Source organism: Candida oxycetoniae (genome assembly GCF_023343755.2).
Source record: "Candida oxycetoniae strain CBS 10844 chromosome Unknown scaffold16, whole genome shotgun sequence".
In the NCBI taxonomy this organism is placed as follows: Eukaryota; Fungi; Ascomycota; class Pichiomycetes; order Serinales; family Debaryomycetaceae; genus Lodderomyces; species Lodderomyces oxycetoniae.
Genome location: NW_026055481.1, coordinates 127,704 through 140,329, shown reverse-complemented (window position 1 = coordinate 140,329; position 12,626 = coordinate 127,704). Strand labels below are relative to the sequence as shown.

The window sequence follows — 12,626 nt, the reverse complement described above, 5'->3', positions numbered from 1 at the left end:
CTAGAATCACTATCGAGCAGAGCGAGATAGTGGAGCATTTAAACCGGTGTGTACCGGTATAGCTAGAATCACTATCGAGCAGAGCGAGATAGTGGAGCATTTAAACCGGTGTGTACCGGTATAGCTAGAATCACTATCGAGCAGAGCGAGATAGTGGAGCATTTAAACCGGTGTGTACCGGTATAGCTAGAATCACTATCGAGCAGAGCGAGATAGTGGAGCATTTAAACCGGTGTGTACCGGTATAGCTAGAATCACTATCGAGCAGAGCGAGATAGTGGAGCATTTAAACCGGTGTGTACTGGTATAGCTAGAATCATTATCGAGCAGAGCGAGATAGTGGAGCATTCAAACCGGTGTGTACCGGTATAGCTAGAATCATTATCGAGCAGAGCGAGATAGTGGAGCATTTAAACCGGTGTGTACTGGTATAGCTAGAATCATTATCGAGCAGAGCGAGATAGTGGAGCATTCAAACCGGTGTGTACCGGTATAGCTAGAATCATTATCGAGCAGAGCGAGATAGTGGAGCATTTAAACCGGTGTGTACTGGTATAGCTAGAATCATTATCGAGCAGAGCGAGATAGTGGAGCATTCAAACCGGTGTGTACCGGTATAGCTAGAATCATTATCGAGCAGAGCGAGATAGTGGAGCATTCAAACCGGTGTGTACTCGTGCCTATTAAGCCATGGGTAAACGGTTACAGGAAAATTGCCATAGGTTAATAGCGATAGGGTAGTGGCCATATCTATTAAGCCGGGTAAACGGTTACAGGAAAATGTAATTGTAGGAGTTTTTCTTTAGTAGATATAAAAAGTATGGAATTTACATTGTATAGAAATCGCTACCATGTTAAACTACTGCCATATAGAACTACTTTCATGTTAACTACTGCCATATTAACTAATAGTAATTAGTCAGTGTGCTCCACTATCTCGCTTCGCTCGATTATAGAACTACTGCTGTATAGAATTACTCTCATTCCATATGTTTCCATATAGAATTACTGCTATATTGTAGAAAATACTGCCATATAAAATTACTGCCATATAAAATTACTGCCACGTAAAATTATTGCCATATAGAACTACTGCCTTGTAGAACTACTGCCTTGTAAAATTACTCTCGTGTTAACTAATAGGCTTGCCACTATTAGTTAATAGTAATTGGTCAGTGTGCTCCACTCGATAGTGTTTCCACACATATAGAACTACTGCTATATAGAAGTTTTCCTATACTATAAAGTATTATACAATGACTGTATCTAGTACTTTATACTAGAGTTGCTTATCTACTATCAAGGAACGAGTAAGTACCTACAGTATGTAACACATGGTAGCACCCAACCATGTTATTTCTCTCCGATCAGGGGGGGCTTATTTTGTATATGATTTGATTGCATCATCAAACAGCATCACCCCTATTGCCATCACCAACACTATTGAGCAGAGCGAGATAGTGGAGTACACTATATGTCACCGACTCTATTGACACTAGATGTCACCGACTCTATCGACACTATATGTCACCGACTCTATTGACACTAGATGTCACCGACTCTATCGACACTAGATGTCACCGACTCTATTGACACTAGATGTCACCGACTCTATCGACACTAGATGTCACCGACTCTATTGACACTAGATGTCACCGACTCTATTGACACTAGATGTCACCGACTCTATCGACACTAGATGTCACCGACTCTATCGACACTATCTCGCTCTGCTCGATAGTGTTCGATAGTGTTTTGCCATAAAGCAATCAGACAGTCATCTCGTTTAATCAAAGTACTAATCTATCGACTATAATCCATCTCATATTAAAAACAAAGTTTATTATATTTTATTTTTGAAACACAAGAAAATAAAAAGGATGGAAAATGTTAGACGAGAATATACACGATGAATTTTTACTACAACAACTTACGAATAAGCCATCACTAGAAAACAGTCTACTAAAACTACCTACCAGCAACCTAATACCAGTATCTTACCTACCATATCGTCTCTTAGTCTTTAGTCCCTACTACTCTCTATGTCTTAGTCTTATTACCTCGATCAAGCAATAAACTTTGTATTCCTTTTTCATTACAACAACACTCCTTGTTTCCATGTTACCGTGTTACTACAACGTAAAAAAAAAACAAAAAAAAAAAAAGAAAAAATCTTTTCTTTTACAAACAAAAACAGAGAAAAAAAAAACAGAAATTTGTTTCTACAATTGTTTTTCTTTTTTACAACCACATTTTGGATTACTCCTTTTACAACAACTCAAATATTTGAGTTTCCATTCGCTTTCCTCTACACCTGTCACGGCTATTGCAATACCATAGACATTTATCAGTGGTATTGATCGAGGCGTGGTAGGTATTAGCTATAGCGAGAGAAAGCTAGATTTATAAGGTGAGTTTGTACCGTTTTCAGCCGTTTATAGAGCTCATTTTTACAACCAAATTTTTTTTTTACAACCAAATTTTTTTTACAACCAAATTTTTTTTACAACCAAATATTTACAACCACTTCTTCATTTTGGCTTGATTGCTATATATCTCCTCTAACCCCTTCTATGCTATACTCGCTGATACTACTGTTGCTACCGCAACTGCTACTGCACCTGCACCTGCACCTGCTGCTGCTGCTGCTGCTGCAACTGCTGTTGCTACTGCTACTGCTACTGCTACTACTCATCTCCCTTTTTGCACCAATTTTTGTTGTTGGAAATGCACTAGATATCCAAAGCGTTGCTCAACCACAGCTAGACTACAATTCCTTTGGCAACCGAATAGGCTTTTTTGGCGCTTTCTCTGGTGCTAGTTTCTATAATCATGTGGGTGCTTCAAATCTCGTTGCATTACCATCATTACCTGCAATTGAATCATCATCATCATCATCATCATCACCCCACTCTACAACCTTGTATCTCCAAGATAATATCAACAACTATACTCTTAAACTTGGTGATCTAGATGGTCAAATTAACCAACTTTTCAAACTATCCTCGGATACAATAGTGATTAATGGTGATTTCACCAATTTCAACTATAAATCAGTTAAAAGTCCCATAATTTATAACATCACCCTTAATTCTACTACTGAAATTATACCAAGTAATGACTTTAATGGTCATGTAAATACATTGTTTGTCGATAATGAACTTATATACCTAGGAGGTAATTTTACATTCAACAATACTATAGGTATTGCCATCTATAACCAAACATCAAAAAGACTATTGTCAACTCCGTTTCAAGGGTTTGGTGAAAATGCATCTATCAACAGCATTAGCAAAGTAGTATCAAGTAAGGATAAGGATAAGGATAAGGATAAGGATGATGCTAATTCTGGATCGATCATATTTGGTGGAAGATTTAATACTCTTGGTTTATCCGATTTGCTTGTTCATAATATTTCTACAAACAATACAAGAAATGATAATTTCACCAATACATCAATAGTCAATGCAGAGCAATTGATATCGCTTAAACACGGAACTTTTACAACGGTTAATGGACAAAACTCCAATAATGATAACCAAGATGATGCTTCTTTGATTATATGTCCTTTTAATAACCATCAATGGACAGCAATACCAAATTCTGGAGCCGAATGGAAAGTAGAGTTGGCGGACGAAATGAAAGGTATTATACCAACAAAGGCAAGAATTTATATCCCTGATAGTGCCAATGGCGTTAAGCTGTTTAGAATTTATTCATTCCCCAATAATGGTATCATGAATTTAACTTTTATTGATCCATCAACAAATGAGGTATCTTTTTGTGATGCTTCGTGTCCCTTGACGGCATTTAATGACTTGAATGACTATATCGAGAGAAATAAGGATAATGCCACCAACTTGAACGAAGATGATACTTTTGTTGATGATGATGATGGTACTTTTTTCAAATATTATGATCCTAGCACCAAGACTAAAAATATCGGTTACGGACTGAACTTTCAAGAATTTGCATTTATTAACCAAGTTGGGTTTGACTCTCTTGGATTAACAATTACAGAATGGTATGGTGAACAAGGAGTTATTAGTGGATTTGAATTGTATCAAAATGCAATTACTGTATATGGAAATAATACATTGAATGACCCAAATTGCAATACCGACGACGACGATAACAACGGCGACTCGAATCACAACAATTATGCAGAGATTGTTTCCGGGAGTTTCCAATCAGCAAGAAGTGCTGTGGCTGCTGCTGCAGCAGCGATCAATAACGATTACTTGGTGACGTTTGATACAAATGCCAAAATGATTTTATACCCCAATGTGTCGTATTCAGGGGATTATTCAATAATAATGACTACACCGGGCTGCTCTTTGGATAATACTTGTGCACAAAGAGCAACTGTTAATGTGTCTGTAATTGGTATCGATGGCACTATTTTGTCTACAAATTTGATTTACCAAGATAATGAAAATATGAAATTCGACTACTTGTATCAAGGTCATTTGGAAAGTTCTGATGATTCTACTAATGTTAATAGGATTGAAATTTCGTATCATAGCTCAGCTAAACCTGAAGCTCAAAATCCAATCATGGTTGTTGATAAAATAGTTGCAAATATTGTTTCCTTGGATCTGTATTATTTCAGAAATTCAACAAATACAACAAGATCAAGTTTGGGTTCAGATCTTGTTCACCTTGAACTCAATGGTTTGTTTGAGTATTCATTGGCAAATTTCTCAAATTTTGATGAGAATTTGGTACATTACCAACAAGACAATAGAACCTTGATCAGTTTAAACAATACATTTGTTGGAAACTCTTCGATTAATGTACTTAGTAGCAGACTTGCCAATAATTCAGAGATCAATGAGATTGTTGTATATGACCAATCTATGTTGTTCTTGTTGGGTAATTTGTTTTCTGATAGTACCAATTTAACATTAACAAATGACAATCTAATATCATTGAATATATCCTCATATAATAGTGTTTCTAATGAAACAAGCATCAACTTGCCTACTAGTTTAAAGAAAAAGAGGAGAATGAGAAGGAGAAAAAGAGATTCACAAATTGTTAATGGTGTTACATTCAACAATACTATTTCCAAAATTGCTGTACTTGCCGATGGTATTATTTATCTCGGACAGTTTTCTGCTGTTTCTTCAGATTCTTCATTCCAAGACCTCTCTAACCAAAACAGGTCAACTTCACAGGCTAATAATATTGCACTTTTCTCCAATAATCAATGGTTTAGTTTTGGAAATGATTTTGAAGATGTACAATTTGATCAATTTGCAAATACTACAATTAACGGAGATGAGTATTTAATATTCTCTTCTTCCAAACAAGAATCGGTTTTCAAAGCGTGGGATAAAACTAATTCGAAATGGTTTGATCGTGAATTGAATCTTACCCACGCTATCTACTTGAATAATAATAATAATAATGATCAGCAAATATTAGGAGGAAGTGGATTCAGTATAATGGATATTTATAATAATGACCAAGGATATATTCAAGATGCTCATTTCAACAAGTTTGGCATAAACGTAAACTATACGATAGAAGAAAATGGTGGTAATAATAATTTTATTTCAAAATCATTTTATGTAAATGATTCGTTAACTGTAATTAGTGGGAAATTTCAATCTGATGACGTTCAAAATATTGGATTTATCGACAACAAGACTCCATCTAATGAGATTAAACCGCTTCTTGGTGATATTGAGTGGAACGATGAAACTAATTCAATTATTGAAACCTTGTATGTCGATGATGCTAATGAATATTTATTTATTGGTATCAATGGTTCAGTTTTAGTTAATGGCGAAAATATTACCGGTCTTGTTATTTACGATTTGCAAAATAATACATTTGCATCGTTTCAACCAGCTGCACTTTCAAACAATAACAATGACCCAATACATATAAATTCGATGGTTTTGTACGATGATGATGCCAAGCTTTTGGTTGGTGGCCAATTCGATACTGCTGGATCATTAAGCTGTCCATCATTGTGTATTTACGATATTGCAAATACAAGATGGATCAATCCGCAAAGTGAAGCTGAGCAATCATCAACTATTTCCGGAATCGTTACCGATATGAAATTTTATCATTCGAGTCAAGTCTTGATTGCTGGTGTCAATCTAACTTTGAACAATAATGATGTTGTGTTCATGACTTATAACTTTGATAATGGTGCATTCAATACAAAAGCTTCATTAAATAAATTGAACAAAGGTGTTGATCGATTTGTTTTGAATGACCAATCAAACAGTGAATTGAATGGAAGAATGATTGCTATGGGAACTGGCTATTTATCAGGATTCGATGGTTCTAACTGGAACAATATCGATCAAGAGCTTAGTTTTAACAACCAAACTAGATTGAATGATTTGAAATTGTTGACCTTGACAAAATCTTCATCTTATAATCAAACATTGTTTAGTAACAATAAAATCTTATTAGTTGCAGGGACATTTTTCCTTGCAAATTACGGTTTGGTTAACATGGCATTATTCAATGGTACTTCATGGATCCCATATGTCTATACTACATCACAAGTTGACAATGCTTTTATTGGAGATATACAATCTATTCTAATTGATGATCCATACCGATTTCAATCAAGTAATGATTTAAAGAATTTACAACATTATTTATCCACAGGTAAAGTCGTTGGTATTTCTTTGGCTTGTGCATTAGGATCTACTGCACTTTTGGGACTATTGTACATAATCCCTTATTTTGCCTTGTTGAGGAATAGAAATGGGTATATGCAAAGAATTCAGGAGCTGGATATGGTGCAAGCCATCAATCCTGAGGATTTATTACACGAAATGGACCTACAGAGGGAGAAGTAAACAATAAATTCAAAATTCAAAGTTCAAAATTACAACTAAGATTAATACTAATAAAAAAAAATAAAAATAAAAAAATAAAATAAAAAAAAAAGGACACTTACTTCAAGTATACCTCTGGTGGTGCACAATATGCGGACAAGTTTGAAAGACAATAGAGGTGTTTGTTCTTTTTACTTCTTTCTTTCTTTTTAATTTCTTCTTACTTAAATATTTAAATTGAGAAACATCCAACTTTCTTTTGATGAAGTGTTTTTTTTTTCTTTCTTTTGATAAAGTGTTTTTTCTTCTTTTCTTCTTCACTACACATTCTATTATTGATTCTCTTCTGGTCCCAATCGATCGTCCTCCACCACATCGTCGCCCTCTTCATCATCATCCTCTTCCCCATCGTCAATGTCAAAAAGTCTTTCATTTTCTTCTGACAATGCACTCTTGTTTACGCTATTTGGATTATCCACCCCGCCTGCCAAATTGTCCTCCGCCTCTTCCTGCTGCTGCTGCTGCTGCTGCTGTTGCTGCTGTACAATATCAATGTCATCGTCTCTAAAAATATCCTCACCATTGCGATGTCGATTTAATCTTGCGCCATTTTCCAATTCCTCATCTACATCATCTTCAAAATCTCCAAATAATTCATCTTCTTCAGGTATGCTCACGTAGTTTCTCCGACCGGGACTTCTTCTGAATATAACATTACCAATTTTATCCAATAACATTCTATCCACTTTACGTATCGTTTTAAAAGTGGCAATAACTATGGCGGCGGTGAGTATACCTCCTTTAACAATCTTATTAACAACTACATCAACCTGAGTCTCTTCAATTGGATTGAATCCGTCGTCAAAATTCTCTTCATCTAATCTTATCAGTCCCAATTTCTGGAAACCTCCATTTCTCTTAATGCCACGGTCATATACAAACCAAGTTGCTGACAAAAATATTAGCAAAGGTACAAAAATTGTCAAGAAAAGCTTGCTTCCTTTAACTTCCCTTCCATAATGCTCGTTGAACTCTTTCTCCTTTCCGGGACACGCTTTTGCTTCCCACTTGTCAAATTGTTTACCACCTTGACAAGTAGATAATGGAATCTTTCTATACCCAGTACTATCAAAATACTGGAATGCATCTGGCTTACTACACATATCCTTCTTGCGATCACCTGCTGTTAATCCCGGTACCAATTTACACGTGTTATCCAGCGGGTCTCGAACGTAATTGAAATCGCACTCATAATCACGTCTTGTACATGAACAATTCCTTATTTGTTTATATCCTTGAGATAATGGTGCTGCACCAATAAAACAATCACTGCGCTCTTGTAAACGACGTAGATACTTTGACTCGTGCCCAAATAAACATTTGTCTTCACCATTTGAATGATATGGTGACCAAAATTCATAATCGTCGTTTTCAGGATTATCTAAATCCAACTGACATTGACGCGAGTAAATATTTGTGAAATCAATGGAAAATGATAACGTGTCTCTGATATCTTTTGGATGCGCTGCAAATATAAGGAATTTACGTGATGTATCAGTTGGAACAGTGGCCAAGTCTAATACTCGCACTTTGTTATCTGAGAACTTATACTCATTCCACGATTTCCCTTCATTTAGCGAGTATAATAATGTATCGGTTTCGTCATTCGCATTGACCAATACCAAGATTGTACCTTGGTCGCCATATTCCCACATATATACACCTTTTTTAACTTCACTCCAAGTAACTCCTCCATCAATACTCAAAAACGTCGATGCTTCATCATAATCGGTTAAATATTCTCCTACATTTCCAACACCAATGAGGAAACCAATTGCTGATCCAGACGAATAAGTATCTCTATAATCTTGTCGTTCGGTAAACCCATGCAAATGCAATGCACATTTCAGAAGCGAAGATCCGCTACATTTGTAATTGCCACCAGCTGGCGGAACCAAATAATCCCACTCACTACCATCATTTCTCGATACAAGTGTTTGTAATCTTTTTGGCGCTTTTTCATTGCGATGATTTGCCACAACATTCGCCATAATAAGGCCCTCTAATCCTTCAATTCTGTCAAAATCAACGTATCCTACTTTGTTTCGATTTACATACTCTAACGATGTAACGAAATAAGTACCATTTGAATTGGACTTCAAAAGCGTACCATACTCGAAACCATCTTCAGAGCTAGTAGTAACGTGCATAAAGATTGAGCCTGCACTTGAATCCAACACAGTATATGCTTGGTGCTCCTTCACTTTAAGATCTTTAGGGAAATCAGCGTCGGCAAATGTCTTACCATCCCCAGTGACTTTGGCTTCGAGTGAGCCATCTTTAATAACAGCAACAACGACGTAACTTCCAGTCATTGCGTACCCAACAATGTTATCAAAAATCATTTCTGGCTGTTTCAGTCCGTTTATAGACCATAAGCTTTTTTTCCCGTCTTCTGCAACTTTGGAACAAAAAATCAAATTATCAGCTGGTTCCTTAAAAATAGCCCCAACAAAATCGCACATCACGACATCTTCAAGAAGTTTTTTGAATGATGTACCTTCATCGCTGGTAAAATAGCCTGTTGTTTTGCAATCACCACCCAGGCATGCTTCGCCTAACCATATAAATTTCTTGGTATTAGTGGCGTGGAAACCAACAGGCCTAAAAACAGATGAGCTGAACTTAGCTGGAACTTTCACTGTAGTGAGTAAAGCACCCCCATCATCAGATACGTAAATTTTGTCTGAGTCAGTAACGAGAATAACTTGACCAGAAACAGTTCCTGTGAAAAAGCCAGTAATTTTATCATGCACGGGTACTTTTACAAATGAAATACCACCATTATTTGAAATATACGCGTGGGAATCTGCAGTTTGCAAAACAACGTTATCAGCAAGTTTGTCATCATCTGTACCAACATAAGCATATTGCATTAATCCTCCCTCAATTTCATTGAGATGAACTTGGATTGCTTGCTCATCGCCAACTGAATCCCCATCTGGATTCACGTAATCAGAGCACTTTATAGCTTCCAAAGTCCTGAAATCCTCTAGCTTTTTAGACCCATATTTACATTGATTACCATTGATTAAATTCTTGTCATATATACGGAGCTCCTTTTCCGAGAGACATAATTTTGCAAGCTCTCTTGGATCTGGAATACATTTGTTACCTCCCTTTTGACTAGGCATGAATCCTAGCGAACACTCAAAATCAACCTCACTACATTCACATGGTTCTTCAATAGCCTTGACATCTTCAAACAATTTGTTCACAGAACATTGTGCATCTTGTTTTCTTCTCTTGAACTTTTCTTTGTGTCCATAAACACAAGTAGGCAGATTGCTGTCCCCAACTTGCCTAGCATAAAAATTTTCATAGTCACTATCTTGACAAATTTTCCCATCGTATACATTTGAAAAATCAACATGATAGTTTGCTCTTCTCACTGAAAGAGAATCCCCATTCTCCTCTTGGTGTATACCTGTGATTACGAATTTACGCGACGTTCCATCAATTGTAGTCAATATGTCCGAAACATATATCAGTTTTTCCAAATTCACTGTTTCCCAGTCTTTTCCTTGATTTAAGGAGTAATGGAAAAAATCAACTGCTTCATCATCAACAGCTCCGGTATACGGCACAGCAATTATGATATTACCTTGATCACCAAATGAAAAAGTACACGCAGACTCCAAAGCCAAGTCCCATGAAGCACCACCATCTCTTGAAATATATGTATTCATGCTACGATACATGTTTTTTAGCTGTTTCCCCTCCACACCAACACCCATTAAAATTCCTGGCGTAGGTCCAGTTACGAATCTGTCTCCTACTAATTCCCCAGTTGATATTAAATGTACAGAACATCCATCTTCAATTTTACATCTCTCATCATTTGATTTCAATAAATTCCAAGTATCTCCGTCATCAAAGGAATATTTGGTGACTACACTCTTGGAGGAACTGCCACCAAAAAAATAATCGAGAAACGATTTTGGTTCGTCTTCGTTTTCATCTAATTTTTCAACAGCAATGTTCGCTAACCAAGCGCCATCGATGTTTTCAATTTTCATAACCATTCCATTTGCAACATCATCTAGCAACTTTTTATAACGAACACCGTTTGAATCGGATCTAAATAACTCAGCAATCAGCATTTTTCTACTCTTGAAATTCATAGTTTGGACAAAAAGTGACGAAGGAGATGAGTCCAAAAAGGACATGACTCCATATTTGATATCAATTTGCAAATCGGCTTTGAAAAACGTAATTCCATCACGTGTGATGAACATGTTGATCTTTGATTGCTCACTGTATTTATCCAATCTCAGGACAATTGTCATAAAAGTTTCGGTTACTTTGATATCAATGATTGCGCCGTTTCCTGCATTGCTTAAATGGAGCTCTGTGGATGATTTGAAGAAATCTTTTGATTTAACCAATCTCGACAGTACTATATATCCAAATGAGTTTAGCTTATTCTCTGAACAAAAAAGTGAACTTTTTTCACCAATCTCTGAGTTTTTGCTTGATCTTGAAAACCTGCAAACATGAGCATCAATAGGCAATTTTTTGGATACTTTTTTGAATCCATCGGTAGTATAGAAATACTTGTACTTGCAACTAGAAGCATCTCTTTGCTTGTAACATCGAGAGTTGTATATCAATAATAAATTTGCATCTGCAGCATTAAACTCCAATTGAGGAGGCGTAACAAAGGTATTCTCTTCAGACATATCAAAAAGCTCAGTATCGAATTTTGACCATGTTTTACCCTTATTTGTTGTGAAATAATGGGTTTTAGTCATGGTAAGTAAAAAAGCACGATCTTTCCAAAAAGGGTCAAATACAATACTTTCCACATGCTCTTTAATCTCATCAACTTGCTTAAACAGTTTCCCGTCATCGTTGGAAATAAATACCATATTTCCTCTCAAGGAAATAACCGTGGGTGAGTCATCAAAGTATTCAAGTTGCTCGTAAACATCCTCAACCAATACCAACGAAACATCTGGTGAATATGCAAGCACTAGTTTAAAGGTAAAAATACTCACCAATAACACCAATTGACTCAACAGCCACCTCATTTTTCCCTTCCTATCTAGTCTCTAACAGTATAACTTTGTTTACTCTTTCTAAAAAGGCGTGGTAGATCAATACCAAACCTCTATTAAAAGCACTACTCTCAAGCAATACTATATCTTTCTTGATCAGTTGAATAATTGAAAAATATTTCGGCGAGCCGAAAAAATGGTTCCATTAGCCGCCAGCGCTAAGGCGACACCAACACTATCGAGCAGAACGAGCTCCACTATCGAGCAGAACGAGCTCCACTATCGAGCGAAGCGAGATAGTGGGGCGCACCGACTAGCGCACCGACTAACTGCCCACTATCGAGCAGAGCGAGATAGTGGAGAAACACCAACTAGCTGCCCACTAACTAGTTTGTTACAAATAGCGTGCTCCACTATCGAAAGACACTATCGAAAGACACTATCGAAAGACACTATCGAGCAGAGCGAGATAGTGTTGAAACAAGCTACAGAGTGTTGTAACACTAACTAGCTTGTTGTAGCACTAACTAGCTTGTTGTAGCACTAACTAGCTTGTTGTAGCACTAACTAGCTTGTTGCAACTAGTGTGCTCCATTATCTCGCTCTGCCCGATTGTTTATCTAGTCAATCTTGCTCCACTATCGACCAAAGTGAGATAGTGGATGCTCAATAGTGTCGACTGTTCGATAGTGTTATAGCTAGCTACTGAGTGTTGCTTCACTATCGAGAGACACTATCAAGAGACACTATCGAG

At 36.6% G+C, this 12,626-nt stretch overlaps 2 protein-coding genes across 2 annotated transcripts; one reads left to right on the top strand and one right to left on the bottom strand. All coding sequences in view use genetic code 12, as the record gives it.

The window, feature by feature from the left end:
• Positions 1 to 2,118: 2,118 nt before the first annotated feature.
• On the top strand, positions 2,119 to 6,833 carry RAX2 (Rax2p; the record flags this gene model as incomplete). The annotated part of the gene is made up of 2 exons (XM_049325654.1): positions 2,119 to 2,126; positions 2,747 to 6,833. The coding sequence occupies 2 exons, from the start codon at positions 2,119 to 2,121 to the stop codon at positions 6,831 to 6,833; spliced, it is 4,095 nt and encodes a 1,364-aa protein (XP_049178730.1).
• Positions 6,834 to 7,144: 311 nt separating this feature from the next.
• Positions 7,145 to 11,905, bottom strand: PEP1 (type I sorting receptor; the record flags this gene model as incomplete). The annotated part of the gene is made up of 1 exon (XM_049325653.1): positions 7,145 to 11,905. One exon carries the CDS (start codon positions 11,903 to 11,905, stop codon positions 7,145 to 7,147), a length of 4,761 nt encoding a protein of 1,586 aa, XP_049178729.1.
• Between the last annotated feature and the right edge of the window lie 721 nt (positions 11,906 to 12,626).